We start from the raw sequence: 24318 nt of genomic DNA, 5'->3' as shown, positions 1-24318 counted from the left end.
GTGGAGACAGAGTAGTTAGCTTGTTTTAGGAGTTTGACATGTGAAAATGTGATACAATGATTTGGGGACAATTGGCTTTCTTGGGTTTTGGTTTTTAGGAAGGCGGAGAGGAGTATATGTGGCAATAGCAGCAGTGAATGAGCTATTGAAAGGGAGAGGTTCAAGATGATTTCTTCTGGATTTTCACAAATTATTCCTTTATATGTTGAACTTTTCCATTCGTTTAATGTAGGCTTAATGGCTGATAGTTTGCAGCTTTCAACACCGTTTCCTTATTTGAAAAGAGGGATGCTCTTTTCTGATCTCAGTTCTTGCAGAGCAAACTGACAATCACCCTCCCAATTTCAGAGCTTGAGGATGCCTTTGACTTAAACTGTCTGTTCTTTTACTCTTATTTACTTGGAGTATCAACTTCCCATTAGTCACTTTCTCTCTACGTTTTCCAAGAAATCAAAAAGTAAAATGAAAGTTGAGAAGATCTCTGCATCTTTAGGTACCACCATCCTATCTAGCAACTATGACATTTTTTTATCCCTCAGTCATTTCCTTACCCCATAAATCCCTTTTGTAATCCTTAGCTTCCACTCAACATTTATTTAAAATAAGCTATCTGTCATGTTCAAAGGACAGTGCTAAGTGTTGGGTATCTAATTGCAAAACCAAAATAGTCTCCCCTTTTAAGAAACTTTGTTTTGCTAGATTTGGGTGAAGATTCGACATGTATACAGACATGTATTATAAATTACAAATTAACTTTCAGAGGGACTGAATACTAGCAATTGTGGGAGGGGCGTTTGCAAAAATTTATAAATATCTCAGAATTTAATGAGACGGGATTCACTGAGGCAGAAGTGAAGGAATGTATTCTAGGCATTGAGGATAGTTTGTGCAAATTCAGAGACGGAAGGTGGAATGTTGTTATTGGCCAATTTGATCAGAATATAAGATGTGTGAAGGAAATAACATGAAATAAATCTGAAAAAGTGGAAGCAGCATTGTGGAGAGATTTAAATGTCAGGTTAGGGTTTGTTTTGTTTTTTCTTGTTGATTGTAGTTTGTTTCTTGTTGGGAGGCAGTAGGAAACTAGGAATTGAGCAAAGGACCAAACACCTTACCAAAGTAATCTTACAATCTTTACATCTCTTGTAAAGTGCTTCAGCTAGGTTGTTATTAGTTACAGGAGTAGAAAGAAGAGGCCAGATTTGAGATGTGTCAAGGTAGGATTGCTGAAACTTTAAACTTGAGACTTTTGTCTGTTGGATATGGGGTATTTGCGAGAAGAAAAAATCAAAAATTTGTTTGTAAACCTGGGTTACTGGAAGGATAGTGGCATAATTCAATAGTAATATGAACATTTAGAGAAAAGATTCAGTTTGGTGGTTGCTAAGACCAAAAAAATAATAAATCCCACAGTCAACCTGAAATAAGAGCTTCATAACAAGAGTTCATTCTATTTTTTAGTTGTCATTGCTTACTTTTATATTTGTCTTCAGATCATCAAAATGTTAAAAATCAAGATAATGGACATAGTTATTTTAAAAGCAGAAGGGAGTATATTTTCAGAAAGCTGTAGTTTTCAGATATTTTCAGAACTTTAGAACGTAGGCAGCAGCCCAGCTGTGGCTGATAACCCTATAAACCTTGGCTCCAGCACATAGACTTGGAATTTTAGAGAGTTGAAAAAGAATCTTATTGATTATTGAAATGAAGCTAAATGTCTGCCCTTGAACTAACTTGTTTTCCTTTTTTTTCTTTCATTTTCTGTTTTCTATAGTGAACACCTACCTCTTCATGATGCAAGCCCAAGGCATTCTGATCCGAGACAACATGAGAACAATAGGCGCTCAGGTGTATGAGCAGGTGGTACGGAGTGCCTATGCCAGGAGGAATAGCAGTGTAAATGACTCAGGTATATTTTCACTAAGAAGCCCGTGTGATTAGAAGTCCTCTTCCTAGTAAAGGTAAATTTGGTTTAAATAATGACCTTTGAAGGAAAAAGGTACAGGCTGAAGAGGAGAATTTGGAAGAACTTAGTGTCCTAATAAAAATAACTCTTGAGAGAGAGCTTTTGATTTGCCTATAATCCTATATAGTACTAGATGGCTCCAAGACATCTCCTTTCTGGGGCTGTAAGGGATGTCTTTTAAGACCATTATAAGAATGACTACCTAAGCATTGAAAGGCTTATGGTGCCTATGGTTTAATTGAGTATATTTCTTGAAATGTTTTTGTTTCTCTCTTGTGCCTCTTGAAATCTTTAGTTCCCTTTTAGTCTCAACTCAAGTGCAACCTCCAAGACAAGGCCTGTCCTGATATCCTCAAGTGGTAGTCTCTTCTCTCCCTCACCCTTTTCCTCTTTTACTTAATTTTTACGCTAGTATTTGTATCTCTACATGTTGTCTTTTTCTATGAAATATAAGTTCTTTGAAGGCGAAAACTGGTTTTTGTCTTTTTATTTCCAACAGTTCAGTCCCTAGTATACATATATTGTAGTTATTTAATAAATGCTTGGGGTAGTTAAGTAGCATAGTGGATAAAGTATTGAACCTGGAGTCAGGAAGGCTCAGTGTCACCTTGAGCAAGTCACTTAATCCTGTTTGCCTATGTTTTCTTATCTGTACAATGAGCTATACAATGGAGGAGGTAATGACAAACCACTTGAATATTTCTTGAAGGGTTAGACATGACTGAACAATAACAGATAAATGCTGGTTGAATTGAATGTTCACTCTACAAAGTTTACCCCTGCTCCCATGAAGATTGCAACTTAGCTTCTTGCTGGTTTCTAGCTAATGATAGCCTTGTAGTCTTGAGGTAACATCCTAGATTGTGGAAATAAAATGGAATACTTCCCTGGAAGAAAAACCTTAATGATTATATCTAGAGTCTACATTCTCCCCTTGCATATGGGATTTGCCCAATGGTACAATTTCAGTTAATCAAACAGTCCTTTTCTAATGCTTTGCAGAATTGCACTCACTTTCTTGAAAAGCCTTTTCTGACTTTGCAGCCAAACAATTGCATCCTGCATTTCTATGTCATTCTTTAAAATCTTTATTTGTGGTGTTCATTCTCCTAGAAGCACATCAGAAACTAATGCAAAGAGACCTACCTAATATTACTCATTGTGAGTCAGTAGATGAAACTTAGAATGCTTGTCTTCCAGGCTTATTAAACAGTCAATATAATGAAAGGGGCTCTTTTTTCAAGGGAATATTATACTATGGAGTGTGTGAATATGGGGATTGGTGCACATGGAAACATGGTATATGATGATCGAGAGCATTTGCAGGATGGACACATTGTTTCCATTATGTCCTTGTCACAACCAAATTGGAGGAGTCTAAGGACAAAGAGATCACCAGTGAAACCTGGAGTTACGGGAGCTGAAAAGTGGATCTGAAACGTGGAACATTTAACATAATGCAGTGTCAGACACAGTACAGGTACTCAGTAATAATTGTTTGGTTATTGGAAATTGTAGGAACAGCAACAGGAAAAAAGCCTGCAAGTTAGAAGTCAGGATCACTGAACAAAAAAACCCCATTCAGGCCAGATACAATGCAAGGCACATTATTTACTACATTTCTGAGGTTCTCCTCTCTGGCCTTTTAGGCGTGGGGAAAGTATGGAGCATTGAAAGAAGGATCTCTTTCCCTTTCCTTCCCTTCCCTTTCTTCCCTTACCCTTCCTTTTTCTCCCTTCCCTGTTTATTTTCATCATGTTGAAATAATAATATAGCCAATAATAAATGCTAGCATTAAAAAGCTAGCATTTATATAGTGGCTCAAGGTTGTGCATAAAATTTCAAATTTAAGAAATTATAACTTATTCTGTAATTAGAATCTGAAAATCTTACAACATTTGAGGATCATGGAGGAATGTGTATGGGGTCGGGGTAGTTGGATAAAATTAAAATAACAAATAAAGTTCTAGGTTGTTTTGAAACTCATGCAGGTGATTAGGAAGGTATTTGGTATTTCTTCCAATAAGTACTCTTAAGTAATGATCTGTAAATTTAGGCTAACACAAAATGAAAATGACACCTCAGAAGATATTTAACCTACATGTAGGATGTAGGAAAGCTCTGCTTCTGAAAGTTGAGCCTGTTGTCTTTAGATGCTCTACTAAGTTAGTCCACCAGTACTGTAGTTTTCCTGATTTACTAGATTTAGAGATACTGATAGGAAAAGGACCTTTTATCCCAAATTGTTGAATATGAAAGTTAGGGGTATCTTTCACTCCTTTGTTTAGAAAACATATTGTTCATTCTGTGCATATGTAATGAGCTATCTATTATTTTACTATTTTTGGTCATGGCAGCTCAGTGACTTGTATAAAGTCACCCAGCTAGTGCCAAATGTTTGACGTCACATTTGAACTCAGATCCTCCTAACTCCAGGAGTAGTGTTCTATCCACTGTGCCACCTAGATGCTCCCATAATAAGCTACATTAAATACAGCTTTAAAAAAAATTTTCCTTGTCAAACATTTCTCTAGAGATTAATGGTCTCTTCTGTTAAGAGATCCAGAGTAGGAAATCAAGGAATAGAACCTTTTACAATTCTGATAGTAAATCGGTACTTACCTTCTCAGTACCTACCACTCCTCTCCTTCATGTTAGAGTTTAGAATAACTCTCTGAGTACTTGGTGCCATTAGGTTTGAAGGAGTGAAGTTACATCCAATGGATGGCCTTGATCCAGTAAAGTAGGAAGTAAATGAGTGCAGATCTTAGGGACCTGAAGGTAGAATAGGTTTGAAATAACTGTAGAGCTGAACAGCAGTGAGGAATCCAAATGAGAGAAAATACTGTATTAGATTTGTAATGGAATGATCACCATAGTTTCTGTCTTTCCCCAGCAGTATATACTTACGTGAATAATAGTAGTATTTTTTTCCTAATGACTTGTATTTGTAATAGAGACAAGTTCTTGGTACTTTCTAAAATATAAGGAAATAATTCTTGCACCAGGATAGTTTTAAATTCCAAACATATTTTTCTTTTTGTCTTTACTTACCAATTGGTTATTGTTGTTCCTAATAACTTATTATTTTCCATTAACTTGTTTTTAGATTATGAGTCAGACTTTTAAAAAAGTTATTGGACAGTTAAATGTCTGCTAATGGGAACAGCATGGAGTTAAAGATCAGGAGCCCTTGTTTCTAGGTTCATCTCTGGGGGCACTAATAGATTGCATAACCTTGGCCAAGTCACCTTCCCCACTTTCTATGGCTAATTATTCTCATCTTTAAAAATAAGGGATTTGAGCTAGATGATCTCTAGTTCCATCCAGCTCTGACATTTTATGATTCTTAATATTGTGACATCTTATTCTGAAATGAAATTGTTTAATTTTAGATAGAGGGTTTTTGGATGAGTGAATTAATTAGTAATTTATTATTGCTTACTAATATTAAGTACTGTGCTAAATATTGAGGATACGAAAGGAAAAATAAGACATTCTCAAGGAACACATACCCTAAATGGGAGGGGATTACTCATCTGGAAGGTTTGAGCTACAGTTTGGATAGAAAGGATGCACAGTCCATGGAGTACTACTTCAGAACAGATATTAGTGCTTCTTTTATGTCATTTCCACTGATAAATCCTTATCATTTTCTGATGATGAGCCATTTGACAGTGCCAAGGACGTTGGTGGTGTGAAATTTCTGGTTCTTCAAAAGATGTGATTGTGACAGCTACCTGTGAGAGGATTTGGCCAGCCTGCCTAAGTTATCTCCATCACAGTCATAGGAAGATAGTAGTCAGGATGTTTGTGGTGGTTTGACTTAGCCTGGCACATGCTGCCTATTATCTGTCCCTCAAGATGCCTTCCTAGCATCAGCTACATTGGTTTAACAGACTTGTGAAAATGGTTAGTTGGAAGGAAGTTGGTAAGATTGGCTGGCCTCTTCACAGGAGTTGCTTTCCCACAAAAGGTTGTGGGCATAGGTCTAGAAGCAAAACTAATAGTCTGGAGAAAAGAAGAAAAGGAGTACTACTACTTAAGGCTCTTGTGCCTATCTGCTTGTTGTTGGCAGTTGGTCAGCAGTTAGTGATGGTTGTAATAAGAAAGGTAGGTCATTTCAGTCATTTCTTAACTCAGTTATGACTTTCAGAAGCTGGAAGATAGTCTGATAGGTTGGGGGACACTGCTGTTTCCAAAGCTCTTGAATTCAGGGCATTGAGCTGTCCACATAGGAGTCTGAGGAGAGATGATGGACTGGAATCATTTATCATAATCCATTCATCACTGTCTATTGTTTTAAGTAAGATACTAGAAGGAATAGTTGCCAAAACAGATTTATTTCAAGGCAGAGTCTTCACATATGATTGGTTTGAATGAGAAATAGCTTTGTGTGTGAGACCTATTAGCATTAGCCATATGGTGACTATATGGTCCTTTAGATGAGTTAGACCTCTTCTCTCTCTTTTTTTAAAAATAGAATTCTATTTTTCCACATACATGCAAAGATAGTTTTCACTTTGGATTCCAAATTTTTTTCCCTCTCTTCCTTCCTCCTCCTCTAGACAGCAAACAATTCAATATGGGTTAAACATGTGCAATTTTTCTAAAAGATATTTCCCTGTTTGTCATGCTACTTAAGAAAAAATCAGATCAAAAGAGAAATAAAAAAGGAACAAAAAGTTAGAAACAAAAAAGTAAAAATACTATGCTTTGATCCACATTCAGTCTTTCTCTGGATGCAGATGTCTGTTGGATTGCTGTAAATCATTTCATTGTTAATTAAAAAGAGCCAAGTTCATAATAATTGATCATCACATAATTTTATTATTACTGTGTACAATGTTCTCTTGGTTCTGTGTGGCTCAGAAATGATGAGGGGTCACTATTTTTAAAAAAGGCTGGAGAGATCTCTAGGAGCAAAACAAAAGTTTATTGTACGTCCCACCCATCGAGCATGAAGGGAGGAGGCACCTTCTGGGACAGGTTTGACCCTTAAATCCCTAATGCAAATGCCCCTCCCACCATTGACCCTCATTCTCATTGACTTAAGTGTGCCTGTGAATCAATGCTCAAAGATCTTCAGGCCTACTCCAACTCTGAAGTTGATTACTTGATTTTCACAAATGTTCTGACAGATCTCACCTCTTTTGTTCAGTTCTGAGAAGGAAGGAAGGTGTGTGTGTGTGGGGGGGAGACGTAAGAGGAGCAAAAAACTTTGGATTAAAAGTTCAGAAATCTTATTCATTTTCAAAGTGTCACCTATGCAGTAAATGCAGTTTGCTGCCAAAGAAAAGTAGGGACCGGATTTTTAAAATTTGATAGCAAATAATTTACATGCTGGGTCTGGGAATACAAAAATGAGATAAGTGCTACTTTGAGAATATGCAACTGAATTCTAGGTTTTTTTAATTCCCTGATACTTTATTGCTTCTGGAGTGGGAAGTATGTAGGCCTACCACCAATTAATCATGTACAAAGAAGCTACTTTACAATGCAATTGATGAACTTAATTCTTCCTCCCCCTCAATCCTTGAAGAGTTGAATATCATGTGGGAAGAGTTCCTATGGAAGATTTAGATGAAAGTGAAATTAGTCTTGTTCTTTGTCCCAATGAGTTGAGTCTAAGACCAGTAATGGTTTCATAAGGTGGATGTTACCTCAACATAAGGATCTTCTTAGTAATTAGAGCTGCTCACCAATTCTCATGCTGCTTTGGGAATTGTCTGCAACTGGTGGGCTTGAAACATAACCTAGACAACTGTCCAAGAATGCATTCACACAAATAGAAGGGGACTTGTGGACTTTATGTCCTCAAAGGGCTCCTTCCAAAATTTAATAATTTTTGTCCTTTCTTTGCCTCCCTCCTCAGGCCCACACAGTTAGTAAGTGTCAAATATCTGAGGTCAGATTTAGGGTCAGTGCTCTGTACAATTTGTATCTAGCTTATTATTCTCCCCTGTCCCCAGGAGACTTTCGTTTTTTTTTTTTTGTTTTTTGTTTTTTGTTTTTTTAAGTCTCTTTGTCAGAGAAATCCGCTTCCATCAGAATACATCCTCATACAATATCGTTGTCGAAGTGTATAATGATCTCCCAGGAGACTTTCAATACAGGCATTTTTACCTAAAACCCAGCCCCAAAATTAATAGGTATATTAACTACAGATAAATTCTTGGGGAAAGTTGTGGCCTTTTTCTATTTCCTGTTGTTTATGGTTCTAAAGCTTTGAAACCATTGTTTTATGTTGATTAATTTGTTTATGAGAAATGTTTACTACTTTAATTTTTAGTATTAGATGTTTTGTCCAATATAGTTATGGCAATTTTTTTTCCTTTTCAAGAACATTGCTTCTGCAAGTTTTCTGAAATTCAAAGACTAATTGGTTCACTCCGCTTGAAGTGATCTCTCCTTTACACAGTTGCCTAAGACTTTGTACTCTTCCCACTTAATCATATTTTAATTGTCTTGTTTTTCCTAATTTTTTAAATTTTATTTTTTGGTCCAGGCAATCAGTAAGCATTTAAGCTCCTTCTGTGTGCCTGATATTATGCTGGGTTTGGGGTAAACCAAAATAAAACAGAAAAATAGCACTATGGGAGCTCAGTCTCTAACTGGAGAAGATTACACCTCAAGGAGAGGGCTTAAGGTAGATCATGAGCCTGGGGTGCTTTCTTCTAATCCTCAGGGGCAGTGGGAGTACTTGGGCCCAGGAAGGCCTGAAGATGAGCCCCTGACCTGTAGTTTTCCTCTTTTCCCAGGGAAAAAGTTTTCCCACTGAAGATGCCAGGGCCTGTTGTGCCATGTATATAGCTTGGGGAAGTTACCTGGGGCTCTGAGAGTTTCTGAGTTGCCCAACTAGAGTTGCGACCTGGACAGGGCTGTCCCTGCTAGGGAATAACTCTTTCTCCCGTTGCCTACCTCACACTCTCTTGAGTAGAGAAGTCAGCAGAGGGTGAGGTTAGGAATAATTTATACTATATTCTGTACTAGGACAAAGCATGAATCACAAAATCAATTAAAAGAACAAGCAGAAACAGAGACATGTTGTCTAATTTATCAAGATAGTAGTGGGAATTCATCATATGGACTGTGAACTTTATAATCCTAGGACTCTAGGATGTGACAACTAAAGATCCTCAAGAGGATGGTGTGCAAACAGTTCTCCCTTCCCATTCAGTTGTCTCTTGCTCTTTATATGAATTATTCCTTGCCAGATTTGAAGTGATTGCTTGATTCTGAGCCAGGCACTGCTTTGTTGTCCCAGGAAAAATTTTTTTTAATGTGTAAAATTTCCCTAGTCTTTGTAAGTTGTCCTTCTAAAATTCTCTGCAAGTAGATTCTTCCTTGAATTTCCTTCCCTTCTCCCAGCAGTTGTGGGGATTGGTAAATTGAAATAAATGGGTACCCTTCTGTCAGAATGATTTTTAAAGAATCTCTCTATGCATTCCCTTTGCTGGGATTGGAATATTGAGATAAATAAGACACAGGGTTTATAGCCTTGCAAGAAAACTATAACTTGCACATTATCTATAATGAAAACAAAAATTTAAAAGAGAAACTAAAAAATGTTATGCAATGGCTCAAGGGGGCAGCGGGGAAAGGTCATTTCTATTGTGGGAGGGTATCAGGCTAGACTTCACAGAGAAATTAGCCTTTGGCCTAGTGAGTGAGTGAATGAATCAGTCAATCAAAATTTATTACAAGCTTATGATATGTGAAGTGTTTTGCTATAAATGGTGGGGATATGAATACGAAAAAACAAGACAATGCCTATTCTCAAGGAGTTCACAGTCTGATTGGGCAATACAGCACATATATAGGAGGGTTCAGCAGCAGGTCAGATACTTTAATGGTGAAACTCTTCCTTGCATTTCCCAGCACATCCATATTGTAAATATGGCACTAGAATTCAAGGTTAGAAGGAAAGGCAGACAGCCATTTATATATATATTTTTCCAATTTCTTTTTTTCAATATTAAATTCATTGACTCCCTCTAACCTGCCTCCATCTATTTAGAAGACAAGCCATATGATATCATATATTGTGAAGTCATGCAAAATGTAGTTCCACATTAGTCATGTTGCCCCCTACCTCCAAAAAAAAGCCAAAAAATAAGGAACCATTTATTTTTCATGTGATTGTAATGATAAGGTTCAGAATTCAGAAAAAAAAAGCAAAATGGTCTGTGAGAAAGAGACTGAAATAGAAAGTAATAGCTAGCAGAATTGGTGTTATCCTGTGCTATAATTAACAGTCATTGTTATAAAATGGTAAGTATATTTAAAACTGTTTCAAATATTATCAATAACTACTTTTTTGGTCATCTGATACATTACAAATATTACCTGTTTGAGGGAAATACCTGCTTCTGCCTAGAATGCTATCTAAAGAAAACATTTTACCTTTGGTATGAAAAATGCACAGGATATCAAAAATTTCTCATTTGAACTTGCTTTTCTCTCCCACCCCTCCCCCCATTTCCTCCTTCCTTCCAGATTATCCTCTTGACTTGAATCACAGTGAAACCTTCCTGCAAACCACAACTTTTCTTCCTGAAGATTTTACATACTTTGCAAACCATACCTGCCCTGAAAGACTCCCTTCTATGAGTGAGTAATGCCCTATCTCTCGTTTTCCTACATTTCCACCAGAGTCTTCCCTGAATTTGATTTCTTTAAACATGCTTCTCTTGAAAAAAAGTGGTATCAATTCCTTCTGTTTTGTACAACACAGATAATTCCTAATATGTCCATAGAACCCTCTGTTGCAGCAAAGAAAAGCAGTTGAACAAGATCAATTAAGTGACTGGCAGACTTGTCTCTTGTCTTTCTTCTGATAGTATGGAAGTACATTTCATAATGAATCCTAGAACCAAGATTGGCCATGATATTTAATCTATATGTAGCTGCCTATTAATTAATAATAATTATACATAATTACATAAAACATGTAAAACTTCATTTTCAAGTTTTAGTTATTGGGTATATTTTTCCTAAGTTTTAAAGTTGTCTACTCCGCAAAACTTCTCAAAATTTTCTTTTTGTCTTTATGGCATGAAGGGATCTCTAGCTTATTCAAAGTTAATACCTGCAGAACACAATTTGTGACACTTAGCACTTCTTGGCTGTGTGATCCTGGGCAAGTCACTTAATCCCAATTACCCCAGGACTCCCCCTCCTAAAAAAAAAAAAAAAAAAAAAAGTATACAGAGAGCTGGCCCCTAGGCAAAAAACCTTTTTTGGATTCTCAAAGTGCATAAGGATGCACGTATGAATGTGTACACATATGTATGCTCCAAAAAAATATAGGGCCCCAAAATGTCTCTGGGCATTCCCTTTATCAACCCAAGGCTCAGTCTTTTTTATTTTCTTTTTTACCTTAGTGGATGGGCTGCATGAGTCACTGAAAAATAGGAAAAAAAACCCATCATGGGATGACTGAAGAATGATAGTGAGCCTTTCTTTGTCTTACTCCAAGCCTTTCTACTTTGATCAAAACTGCTAGAGCCTATACTGTGTGCCTGAGAAATCAAGAATTTACTTAAATGTCATAATGAAGCATTGCGCTATAGGGGATGGTTAAGCAAAGTGTGGGTGTTTATGATCCTGGCATCATTGGGGATAGAGACTTAGGCAAAGCATTATTTGAATGCATATATTAAACCTTTCAGTGGGTATGCACCTGAGTTTAAATGATAGCCTCTTTTGATTTTGGCATTTTTATCTCCTTTGTGGCTTGTCCAAGGGTACAACTAGGTTGGGCGTTTTTTTTTTCCTAAAAACTGCTTTCAGAATTTATTTCCCATCTTTATTATTTCCAGCCTAACCCAAGCACAGTGTCATTTACAAGGTCCAAATCTGTGTTATCTACCATTGGCTTGGATTGTTTTTTGTTTTTGGTGAAGGGAAGGGAGTTTTTCATAGACAACTTAAGTGCTAGAGTCAATCTATATTATAGTCTTCACTTTTTTTCCAGTTTACTTGACAACTCTACTTGTTCCTCAGAAAAAAAAGATACAGTAAACCTTGCTGTGATTCTTGGTTGCCTTGAGCTCCGGACTCACTGGAGCATGATACCAAAAACTCAGGACTTATGCTTCAACTGCTATTGTGTATTTTTTACTGCCTTTTTAGCCAGTAGTCTTAATTAAATGATGTTGTGTATGGTTCCTATCAATTCTGCATGAATGAGAAAATTTTGGTTTGCCTGGTTATGGGAAAAAGAATTGAGCAATCATTTTCAGCTGCTGTATTGGTCATGACCCTGTGGGAGATGTAGCCAGAGATTAAGCTACATATGATGAGCTGGAAATGAGAGATTTCCAGCATTTTTAAGTTCTTGGGAAAATTTTAGATATCTGCAGAGAGGCACATTAGTATGTGGGTTTTCTGAAGTTCTTTCTTTTTCTACTCTTAGAGGGCCCAATAGATATAAACATGAGTGAAATCAGAATGGATGACATCCATGAATTCTTCTCCAGAGACCCTGCCATCAAACTTGGAGGTCATTGGAAGCCCAGTGATTGTGTGCCTCGTTGGAAGGTAAATTAGAGTGTTTAGGTAAACTGGTTTATGGATACTCCTGATAATATAATACATTTCTCATTTCTTTGTGCTTTAAAGTTAAAATTTCCTGCAATAGTCATTTGGTTGGTACTGAATATTAGTATCTTCATTTTTTAGGTAAAGAAACTGAGTCAGATATTCATATAGTTGGTATACGTCACAGATAGGTTTTGAAATTGGGTCTCTGAAGTCTAATTCTTCCTGCCATTACCAAACTACAACTATTATTTGGTCATTTACTTAACTGCCAATAATCCAAAAACAAAAATTTAATGGTTTTGATAGGATAGTTCCAGGGCAAATAATTTTTGACCAGTGACCCTTTTATGCAAAGAAATTAGACTTGCTTAAACTTTGCCCCACTTGGTGTAAGACAAGTGTCAGAATTCCTTTAAAAACATTATCTTATGATCTATGTATGCCCAGTAACCTTTTCACTTGTCAGAGATTCAAAGAATGTTGTGATGATGACTTGGGAACAGAACATTAGTAATGGGAAAATTGAATATAATTTGGAGAACAGGAAGCAGATCTGTCTTGTTCGTGAACAAAAGTTTGATGACTTTGCATTAAAATTTTGGAATTCTTTCCCGTTATCATTTTTAAAAAGAAGAATGTCAGTTTGATAGCTGGACGCTGTGTCCTAGTCATAGGTGCTAGGAAAGGTGCCAGAGAAAAATTAGTATATTGTTTTGGCCCAGACATAGAAATACCGGTGGAGAATAGTATAAACTTAGAGAAAAAAATTGTACTAAGCTGGATCATATTTAGGGTGAAATCGGTCTAGGTTCCAAGAGCTGATTTACCAGCATTTGAAATTCACTTAAAGTCTAGAAATGGTTCAAGTCCTGTCTTAGGGACCTCTATTTAGGAGACCTTTTCCAATTCTCCCCTGCTTTTCAACAGTGAAAATTATCCTTTCCCTTCTGCTGTAAATTTTATTAAACACCTTGGGTGTTTATGCACATTGTGTTACATGCACATTGGTCTTCCTCATCCTCTTTCCCATCCTTTTTTTTTGTTGTTGTTGTTATTGATGTTTATTTTAAAAGCTTGTCAACTTCAAAAGCTTGTTAACTTCATAGAGTTAGGAACTTATCTTACTTCCATTTTCATGTCCTTAGCACCCACTGTGAAATAGATCCTTCGTAAGTGTTCGAATTGAGTTGAACTTTACTATGGACAGGTTACTGATTCCTACCATTCTTCCATGCAAAGTTGGCAAGTGATCTGTGGATTAACTGTGGACTTCTGTCTCTTTAGGTGGCAATCCTTATTCCATTCCGAAACCGTTATGAGCATCTCCCTGTTCTTTTCCGGCATCTAATTCCTATGCTACAACGTCAGCGTCTGCAGTTTGCATTCTATGTTATTGAACAAGTAAGTGGATTTTGCTCTTGTTAGTAGACTGTGCCATTGAACAATCACAGGAGTTCTAGGAAAATAAGTTCCATAGTCCTAACTGGTTTCTGTTGCTTATTGATGATAAATCTCTTGAGTAAGACAGATAATTTGTTTGCCTAGCATCATGTAACTGACCCAGAAACAAAAGCTTCTTGTCTGATGGTTTGGCTAAAGACTGTTCTTTGTTGCTTTGGTGGTGTCTCTAAGTACATATTTCCAGGAGATGTTTTAAGATGATAGAATCTTTGCAATGTATAGAGAGGAGCTGTGCTCATTCCCAGGTAACCTGATTCTAGATGTAGATTTGGAATCTTAATCAAGTCTCTTTTCTTTGGGTCTCTCTCTTTTTTTTCATCCATAAAATGAAGTCCTTAACACTAGATCTCTAAGATAATCTGTATGGTAATTAATGTTGTGCAATCTGCAAATGGAATGAAAGGTTACATGTTATCTCAAGAGATGTTCTGGGTCTATGTAATCTATAGATTACTGGGAGCTTGGGGGTTCATTCAGATAAACAGTTCCTTAACTAAGGAGTGGCATAAATAAGTACAACTACTCTCTGTCTTCCATAGAACATATTCAATGACCCCCAAGTTGATCCCAAAAGGAGATTCCATGAGACTTGGAAATTTTTTGCTTCCTTATACATATTTTCCTTGTTCAAATGGCGCTCAGCTGAGTTTCAGATCAGTTTTCTTATAGGCAAAGTTAACTCAACCTATGCAGCATCTTCATTGTAGCTTCCTGACTCATAATAAGTGGTACTGACATAATGGAGACATCTTGAAGGAAGAAATGATCTGAAGAAAATTCCCTGCCTTCACTATTAACCATTTATTAAGCAAAACTGTGTTTCACAATTCTTTTGAGGCCTTATCTTTTTGCTGTTGAGGCATAAAACTTGTCATTTTAATTAATGAATTTCACAGGTTTTCTTGTGAAAAAGGATGAAACAAATTCTTGCAGGACTGAACTTTGCTCTGCCCTGCCCTTCTGTATCTGTCCTCCCCCATTAGACTTATCCTGAATAGAATGAATGTCAAGTGCCATATAATAAGAGATGGAAGGGGAAGCATGACCATGTAGAGCAGAAATACTAGTTGTGATTTACAGTTGTATAGTATTCTATGCTTTTCAAAATACTTGTCCTAAGTATCATTTGACTCCTTTTTTTTTCTTTTTGTAATGGTCTTGTGAGATGAGGTCTTGTGAGGGAACAACAAGATCAGAGACAGAGCTTATGATATGCCATACTTACTTTTTTTTTTTTTTTTAATTTTTTAAATTTTTTAATTTTTTTTTAAATTTTAATTTAATTTTATTTAATAATAACTTTGTATTGACAGAATCCATGCCAGGGTAATTTTTTACAACATTATCCCTTGCACTCGCTTATGTTTCGATTTTCTCCCTCCCTCCCTCCACCCCCCCCCCCCCCCCCCCCAAGATGGCAAGCAGTCCTGTATATGTTAAATATGTTACAGTATATCCTAGATATAATACATATTTTATGCCATACTTTCTTGACAAAACCAGGACAGTAATATGTGTAATGAGAATCCACTGAAAAACAAAACTTTACTTCACAGGCCGGTACTCAACCCTTCAATCGTGCTATGCTTTTTAACGTTGGCTTTCGTGAAGCAATGAGAGACTTGAATTGGGATTGTTTGATTTTTCATGATGTGGATCATATACCGGAAAATGATCGCAACTATTATGGATGTGGGCAAATGCCAAGGCACTTTGCAACCAAGCTAGATAAGTATATGTATCTGTGAGTATCAATTTAAATATATCTATCATGCTTAGCAGTGAAGGGAGGGGAGGATTATACCAATGATCATTAAGATCTGATTCCGGTCCTAATGGAGGTCACAGATAGACACAAATACATTTGACTTATAGCAATAACACACTAATATTAGAAAAATCACACTCTTTATAAGGGCCAAGGTTAAAGATTATCAGTGGATAGTGAGGAAAGATTTTCATGAAAGAGTTGGTATCCAAGTCAATCTTCAAAGGATGGAATTTAAGATATATGGGGAGGGCATTCTAGATATGGCCAACTGTGTGAACAAAAAGTGTAGGATATTTTTGGAGAAAAAGAGTAGTCTGATTTGGTTGACATATAGAATGCTTGGAGAAGGCTGGTACTGGGTTATAGAAGCCTTTGAATGCCAGGAAAATCCATTTTACTTTACTCCAGAGGTAATAGCAGGGGAATGATGGCCTTATAGGCAGCATGTGAAGGATGATTTGGACGTAGAATGGCTCATTTGGAGACTATTGCAGTAATCTAATCAGGTGATAAATGGAGCTTAAGTTAGGGTGGCAGTGGCATTGAGGAAATAAATGTCAATAATGTTGTGAAGATTGGTAGACCTAGAGACCTAGTAACTGGCTGTGGAGCTGAGTAGAGGAGAAGCTAAGAATGGTGGATAACAACAGTCCTATTCTGGGGAAAAGTGACTGATTAAATAAAAATACCTATGATTAATAGTTTTAATTTCTTTTCTAGGCTTCCTTATAATGAATTTTTTGGTGGAGTGAGCGGCTTAACAGTAGAGCAGTTTCAGAAAATTAATGGCTTTCCTAATGCATTCTGGGGTTGGGGTGGAGAAGATGATGACCTCTGGAACAGGTATTGTTTCTTTTGGTGACTATCCAAGATTTCTATTTTGGTCAGCTATGTGGACCTTGCAAATGGAAATGTTTTGTTTTTGACATATTATATAAATGCCCATTTTTGTTTCTCTTGAACTCCGAATTGGGAGAAGTATAAAGTGTAGATAATGTATCTGCCCCCATTGACATCCAATGTAGACCTAAAGACAGATAAACTGTGAGAAGCAATCCACAACTCCGGCAAAGTTGCAGGATACAAAATAAATCCACATAAATCATTATCATTTTTATACATCACTAACAAAATCCAACAGCAAGAGATACAAGGAGAAATTCCATTTAAAATAACTGTCGATAGTATAAAATATTTGGGAATGTATATGCCAATAGTATCCAAGAACTATATAAGCAAAACTACAAAACACTTTGCACACAAATAAAGTCAGATCTAAGCAATTGGAAAAATATCCAGTGCTCATGTATAGGTTGAGCAAATATAATAAAGAAGACAATACTCCCAATACTCCCCAAACTAATCTATTTAGTATAATACCAGTCAAACTCCCAAGAAACTATTTTATTGATCTAGAAAAAATAACAACAAAATTCATCTGGAAGAACGAATGGTCAAGAATTTCAAAGGAATTAATGACGAGAAAAGCAAGTGAAGGTGGCCTAGCTATACCAGATCTAAAACTATATTATAAAGCAGCAGTCATCAAAATCATTTGGTACTGGCTAAGAAATAGAGAAGTTGATTAGTGGAATAGGTTAGCTTCATAGAACAAAATAGTCAATGACTATAGCAAACTGGTATTGATAAATCTGAAGACCCAGCTTTTAGGATAAGAATTGATTATTTGACAAAAACTGCTTGGAAAATTGGAAAGTAGTATCTTAGAAATTAGGTATTGATCCGCTCTTAACACCATACACCAAGATAAGATCAAAATGGGTTCATGATTTAGGCATAAAGAACAAGATTATAAACAAATTGGAAGAACATAGGATAGTTTACCTCTCAGATTTGTGGAGGAGGAAAGAATTTGTTACCAAAGAATAATTACAGATCATTATTGATCATAAAATAGATAAGTTTGATCATATTCAGTTAAAAAGTTTTTGTACAAACAAAATGAATGCAGACAAGATTAGAAGGGAACCAATAAACTGGGAAAACATTTTTACATCCAAAGGATCTGATAAAGGCCTCATTTCTAAAATATATAGAGAATTGACTCAAATTTATAATAATTCAAGCCATTCTCCAATTGACAAATGGTCAAAGGATATGAACAGACAATTTTCAGATGAAGAAATTGAAACTATGTCTAGTCATAGGAAAACTATATACTGATCAGAGAAATGCAAATTAAGACAACTCTGAGATATCACTACATACCCCTCAGATTGACTAAGATGATAGGAAAAGATAATGAATGTTGAAGGGGGATGTGGGAAAACTGGGACATTGATACATTGTTGGTGGTGAAGGAATCCAACCCTTCTGGAGAGCAATTTAGAACTATGCTCAAAAAATTTTCAAACTGTGCGTACTCTTTGACCCAGCAGTATTACTAGTGGGTTTATATCCAAAAGAGATCTTAAAGAAGGGAAAGGGACCTGTATGTACAAGAATGTTTGTGGCAGCCCTGTTTGTAGTGGCAAGAAACTGGAAGTGGATTGGATGCCCATCAATTGGAGAATAGCTGAATAAATTATGGTATATGAATGTTATGGAATATTATTGCTCTGTAAGAAATGACCATCAGGATGATTTCAGAGAGGCCTGGAGAGACTTACATGAACTGATGTTAAATGAAATGAGCAGAACCAGGAGATCATTGAACATGGCAACAAGGCTATATAATGATCAAATCTGATGCACATGGCTCTCTTCAATAATGAGATGATTCAAACCACTTCTAATTGTTCAGTGATGAAGAGAGCCATCTACACCTAGAGAAAGGACTCGGAACTGAATGTGGACCACAATATAATATTATCACTCTTTTTATTGTTGTTTGTTTTCATTTTGTTTTCCGACTGATTTACTTTCTTTTTTTGATCTGATTTCTCTTGTGCAGCAAGAGAATTGTATTAATATGTTTATACATATTGGAGTTAACATATTTTAACTTATTTAACATGTATTGGACTAGAGGAGGAGTGGGAGAAAGCAGGGGAAATTTTGGAACAAAAAATTTTGCAAGGGTCAGTGACAGAAAAATTACCCATGCTTATGCTTTGTAAATAAAAAGCTTTAATTTAAAAAACAAAATAAAACAATCTAGGGCTTTATATAAATAGCTCAGATGGCTATTCTACAAAAGGTTGTTTTTACCTTAAACATCTGGAGTTCCTATCTGGTCTCAAAAACTTAATAGCTTTGTGATTTTGAATCAGGCTAACTCCCACCAGGGAAGTTTGATATACGAGAATTGAGAGGTCCCTTCCAACTCTACATTCTGGAAACTGGGCAGTGCCGTAAAGATTGATTTAGCCCAGCAAAAGAGCAATAGTCTTCATGTTTCCATAATCCTTAGAAGTGGGCACCCAATTGAAAAAGACTAATCACTGATGAATTATTTCTAAGGAATTTTATAAGCATGGCCTCTAGCTGGAAGCATTTGCTATTTGAAAAAAAAAATCATTGGGATATCTTTGTGTTAGCCTTATCAATACATCATGGGAAAGATTTGTTGTTTTAATTATTGTAGAACTATTGTTCCTTTTATGCTGAGTGGTCATTAACCCTGAATTAAAATTTAATACCAGGGATTTTGAGTTTCTTTGGAGTTTACCTGATCTTGAATGCTCCAAATTGAAATAGCCATTTAACTGTGATTTGAACTCTTTAGCTCTCTTTTCTATTTCTCTGTTTCTCTTCTCTCTTCTTTCTCCCCTCCCCTCCCCTCCTACCCCCCCTTTCTCTTTTCTTTTTCCCTTTCCTCTTTAGCCTCTCTGCTGCAATCTAAATCCAGTCCTTTGTCTTTCAGAGTACAGAATGCAGGCTACTCAGTGAGTAGGCCAGAAGGTGACACTGGAAAGTATAAATCTATCCCTCATCACCATCGAGGAGAAGTGCAGTTTCTAGGGAGGTAAATGTAATTTCTTTGTTCTTCACATCCTCAATATTATCTGTTCCTAAAGGCCTTAATTCACTTCTGCCTTTAAGATCCATTTAATGACAGCTGTCCCATAATGCTCCTATTCTATCTGCATTTTTATTTTAAGTACAAGGCTGGCATGAGTGCCAGACTGTCAATGAAAATTGAGAATGAAATCTTTCAAGGAAGATAGTCATTCCATTTCTCACATTTTGCTACTTGTGCCATCTTTTGAGAATTTATTGAGGTTCAAATAAAATGAAGATCTTTCTATACCTCACCCTGGTCCATAACAAGAGGGGTGTGTGTGTGTGTGTGTGTGTGTGTGTGACAAATCTCAGCAGTCTTCCAGATCTTCTAGTGTCCTCGTTATTGTCTTCTCCACTGGTAGCTTAGCTTTTGCTATTTCATAGAAAGTGTGAATTTTATGTTTTCATTTGTCTTTTCAGTTGATTATAGTTGAGACCACCATTTTATAGATCTCATTGGTCATGATCATTATGGTATCTTCAAAACAAATTAAAATGGTACCCTTTGCTGAGTTTTTGTTACCTGTTCTATTATTTTCTCCATTACCCTTCCTGGTGACATTTATGTATGTAGAGATCGGTATTGGACTTAACTTTGGAGCTCAGCATGTTTTGGTGTTCGTTCTTGAACAGGTATGCACTGCTGAGGAAATCAAAGGAAAGACAAGCTCTGGATGGCCTCAATAACTTGAACTATTTTGCAAACATCACATATGACGCCTTGTATAAAAATATAACTGTAAACTTGACACCAGAGCTGGCTCAGGTGAATGAATATTAAGAGGAAAGAAGATAAGTTTGCTTTATCATCACCAAGACAACCTGGTGAGATGTTTTGTGAACCTGCACAGGAAGAGAACAGGAATACAGTGGCTAATGAAGGAATCACAGGGTTTGAAGAATAATATTGCAAAATGCACACACAAAATATCTTTGCTCTCCGGGCCCAGTTTGATTGTGTAGCAAGTTTGGGAGCTTCAATCATCAGGACTTGCTTTCTATTTTCCAATGATGGTGGTATATCCTGCTGCTCTTCTCTCTCCTGCACCCCCTTCCATCTCTCCAGTCCCTATATCTCAGCCACAATCTCCAGGACCAGAACTGTGATCAAACATGGCCGTTGTCCTGCCACGGAGCTTGTTCTTCTGAATGATATCTTCATCTTCTTTGCTTGTGGAGGCAAAGAACTAATCCCACTACTAGGGCAGCTGCCTTTATGAAAGAGCAAATGAACCACTCTTCATCCATCCTGCTACATTTGTGGTGTTTTTGTTTTATTTTTTAATTACGTTGGGAGGGGGGGAGATGGGGAGGGTACATAGAGATATATAATTCACTTCTTGAAGAAGTGAAAATGTAAATAAGCCGTGTAAATTGCCTCTTCTTTTTTTTATTTAATTTTACTGTTGACTTGGATTCAAGCAGAGAGTTTACATATTCAATCACTTATTTAGTTGACAGGTGCCAGGCTTATTTTAAGTGTATTTGTAACATATCTTTTATCATCTAAATTCTTGGCTGTGTGGGGAGATGTTTCAAAAAGGAACAAATTGTCTGATTTATCAGTTTTCATATTTTTTGTAGCTGATGTTTCCTCTGTTTCCCCTTCCTGGCCCTGGCTTTTGATGTTAACTCTTACTCTGCTTCCCCTCCCCCTCCCCTTTCTTAATCATTTCCCCCACCCCTGGAGGGTGTGAAATATGACCGTGCCTGCCCAGAGCCAGATCCCTATAAGACTCTCTTTGACACCATTGCCCATCTGTGCTCTGTCAGAGACGTCCGGGCTCTCCGGAAATCAACTAATCACACAAGGAATTAACAGTGGCTTCAGTGGTTTCTCTTCATTTTGCTCTTTTTTCTTCTCAAAGGAGTTGTTTTAGTTATTTTCACATTTAACAAATTTTTGAAATCTTTAAAATTCAGCCAGGGAGCAAATGATACATAGATTCAGTGAGCAAAAGCACAACTAAAAGGACAATGTTGACCAACAGTCAAAAAAAAACTTTTGAAATATGAGAATGAAAGTATTCTTTTCATATCTCTTATATTTTGAGGCCTGATTCCAAATTACATTTTGGTCAGTACATCTTAAATCTTCTTTGTGTACAACTCACCGATTTCTATAGGACCTGAAAAAATCTCCCAAAATGTCTGTTCTAGGAAGCATCAAATTTATTATTATTTTTTAACAAAAGTATATTTATATATTGTGATTGGGAATCTTCTCTGAAGAGTACTTCATATTTTCCTTTGCTTTATTTGCCTTAGTTTGCCTCTATAACTTTCATGGTTTACATAAGTATGTACATATATCAGAATTATTTTTTCCATTGTTGCATGTATTTGGTTTCATGGAAATATGATCCCCTCGCCCATGGGCTGTGGGTGTGATTGGCCAAGTCTGGTTGTTTCTGTTTTTTTGTCTCTTGGGGACTCAGTTGGTATCTAGAAAATGTGGTATTATAGGTTGTCCTACTTATCAGCTTGTATGAGAGTGCAGGAAACTGTTCTTGAGAAAGCTGGTAAGCTATCATGTTTTTTAAAAGTATTTTGAACACACGTGCTTTACAACAACTTTATGAGGGAACATGATACACAGGATTTTTGTTCATAGAGCATATAGCAATAAAGAATTGATTTTGTTCCCTTCCTTTCCACCCCTTCCCCTCAAGAAATGCAAAGACCCTTTTCAAATTGGTATTGAAAGTATGAGCCCTGTATCCAATGTGATGGTCAAGGATTTTTGGATTGATTTGCTCTTCAGTTTTTTAATTGAAATATCCTCTGTTTGGTGGGTAATGTATACATGCCAGGATTTTGAACTCATTTATATTAGTAACAAAGCTCTGTTTTGAGAATATTTACCATCTGGGACAGACAACACTTGCCCCAAAATTTCACTTTATTGGGAGAGGGGTTGAAAGAGCAGATTGAGATACAATCTGTTTTATCGTATAAAGTAGAATCACTTTTATTTATTTGCAATCACGGATTTCTTTCTTTGTTTTTTTTTTTGGGTTGGTAAAGGTGGAATTTCTTAATGTTGCACTGTTTAGTCATTTATCCCAGAAGTCAAATGTAGTAAGAATGACTGATTCTTAAAAAAACAAACAAAAACATATAGGCAAGTGCATGTTTTCTTAATGTTGTAAAAGAAAGGTTCATTTAAAAAATGCAAGCCACCAGCCAAGTAAAATCCAAACCCATCTCATAGTGATTTTGGCTGCTAGAATTCTACACAGCCAATGATGAACCCCCTCCTTCAGGAGACCAAAGAGGAGGGAACAGATGGAAATTACTTCCCCGAACCAATTTCTCCAACCTTTGCCTCATTACAAATTTATAAGAAGATTTTATTGGCAAAAAACTATTTGATTCTGAGTTGGTTTAGAATCTTTTCCAAAGATTCTTTCACTTATTACAACTGAACAGGAGCTCCCAATATGGCTTATAGTCACCATTTCAGATGGCCATCATGTAGATCATTTTTGTCCATCACTAGGTTTTTTGAACTTGACCTTTATGTTTTTAAGAGGTGCCAGGGGTACATTTTTGCACTGAACTCTAAAGTTGTTTAAAAAAAAAAAAAACAGACCACATACTTTTCACAAAAGTAGTCCTTTGTCATTATCTTATTTACTCATGTGTTTGTACATTTTTGTATGTTAATTTATGAATGATTTTTTCAGTAAAAAAAAAATACATATTCAAGAATGAGACTTTGGTGTCGTCACTTTGTGTTCTTCTCTGGGTGTTTGTCCATTATCATTTTGTTTGCAGATTTCCATCTCGCTCCAGCTCTTTGGGATCCCTGAAACCGGTTTTGTCTTAGTTTTGCAGGTCACACAGCATTTATCCTTTCTCTTGTTGGAGCTGGGAGCAATGCATCCAGAACACATTTGAGATAGTGACAAAGAGACCTGAGTATTATAGTCTGCAAACGTTGAAGTGCTTATTATGAACCAGGTACTAATCTGCATGAAGCACAACTAGTATCAGGCAGCTTCCTAGTCAGAGGCAAGAGGGAGGTCTGTGAGAGAAGTAGGCCATTTCCTGACTACAGAGGCAGGCAGGCCGCCTGTTGTGGTAGAAAGAAACCTGAGCTGGAACACTCAAGACCCCTATTCTAGCCCTGCTATAGCCAAAACAATTGATTAGATCTTGGGAAAGTTCCTTTCTCTGGTCTCCATTCTGTTCATTGAAAAATGTGAGGAACTGAACAAAACGGTCTCTTAAAAGTTCCTTCTAGAGTATCTATGGACTCAAGGGGCAGAATGAAAGACATTTTATTTGATCATATAGCCAGTGTGGGGATTTCTTTTGCATATTTGCCACTAGAGTTTTTATTTACCTTTTTTCATTTGAGGTCAGGACAGGAAGGAGAAGGGAACTAGCTGACTTATTATTGGTTAATGAGAAAAGTTCTTACATTTGAGAACTTTATAATTTAAAAAATATCATTTCTCATCCTCACAACAACCTTGTTATTTCCATTTTATGTTGAGATTGAGAGATGCTGAGGAATTTTGCATAAAACCCTACAGCTAAATGTCTGAAGCAGGATTTGAACTCGTCTTCCTGATTCAATTCTGCACTCTTGAGATAA

At 36.5% G+C, this 24318-nt stretch overlaps 1 protein-coding gene across 2 annotated transcripts; it reads left to right on the top strand.

Annotated features, from left to right (window-relative positions):
• Window positions 1-1420: 1420 nt before the first annotated feature.
• On the top strand, window positions 1421-23390 carry B4GALT5 (beta-1,4-galactosyltransferase 5). 2 transcript variants are annotated; one of them, XM_051976562.1, is made up of 8 exons: window positions 1421-1909; window positions 10466-10579; window positions 12387-12511; window positions 13799-13915; window positions 15532-15719; window positions 16467-16589; window positions 19573-19674; window positions 20346-23390. In XM_051976562.1, the coding sequence occupies exons 1-8, from the start codon at window positions 1792-1794 to the stop codon at window positions 20491-20493; spliced, it is 1035 nt and encodes a 344-aa protein (XP_051832522.1). In that variant the 5' UTR covers window positions 1421-1791; the 3' UTR covers window positions 20494-23390. The 2 variants fall into 2 exon arrangements, with proteins under 2 accessions (XP_051832522.1, XP_051832523.1); XM_051976563.1 differs by having other exon boundaries at window positions 1868-1961.
• Window positions 23391-24318: the final 928 nt, after the last annotated feature.

The sequence above is a fragment of the Antechinus flavipes genome, chromosome 2 (genome assembly GCF_016432865.1).
Source record: "Antechinus flavipes isolate AdamAnt ecotype Samford, QLD, Australia chromosome 2, AdamAnt_v2, whole genome shotgun sequence".
In the NCBI taxonomy this organism is placed as follows: Eukaryota; Metazoa; Chordata; class Mammalia; order Dasyuromorphia; family Dasyuridae; genus Antechinus; species Antechinus flavipes.
The sequence above is the reverse complement of the archived record's forward strand: the minus strand, read 5'-3'. Positions and strand labels throughout refer to the sequence as shown.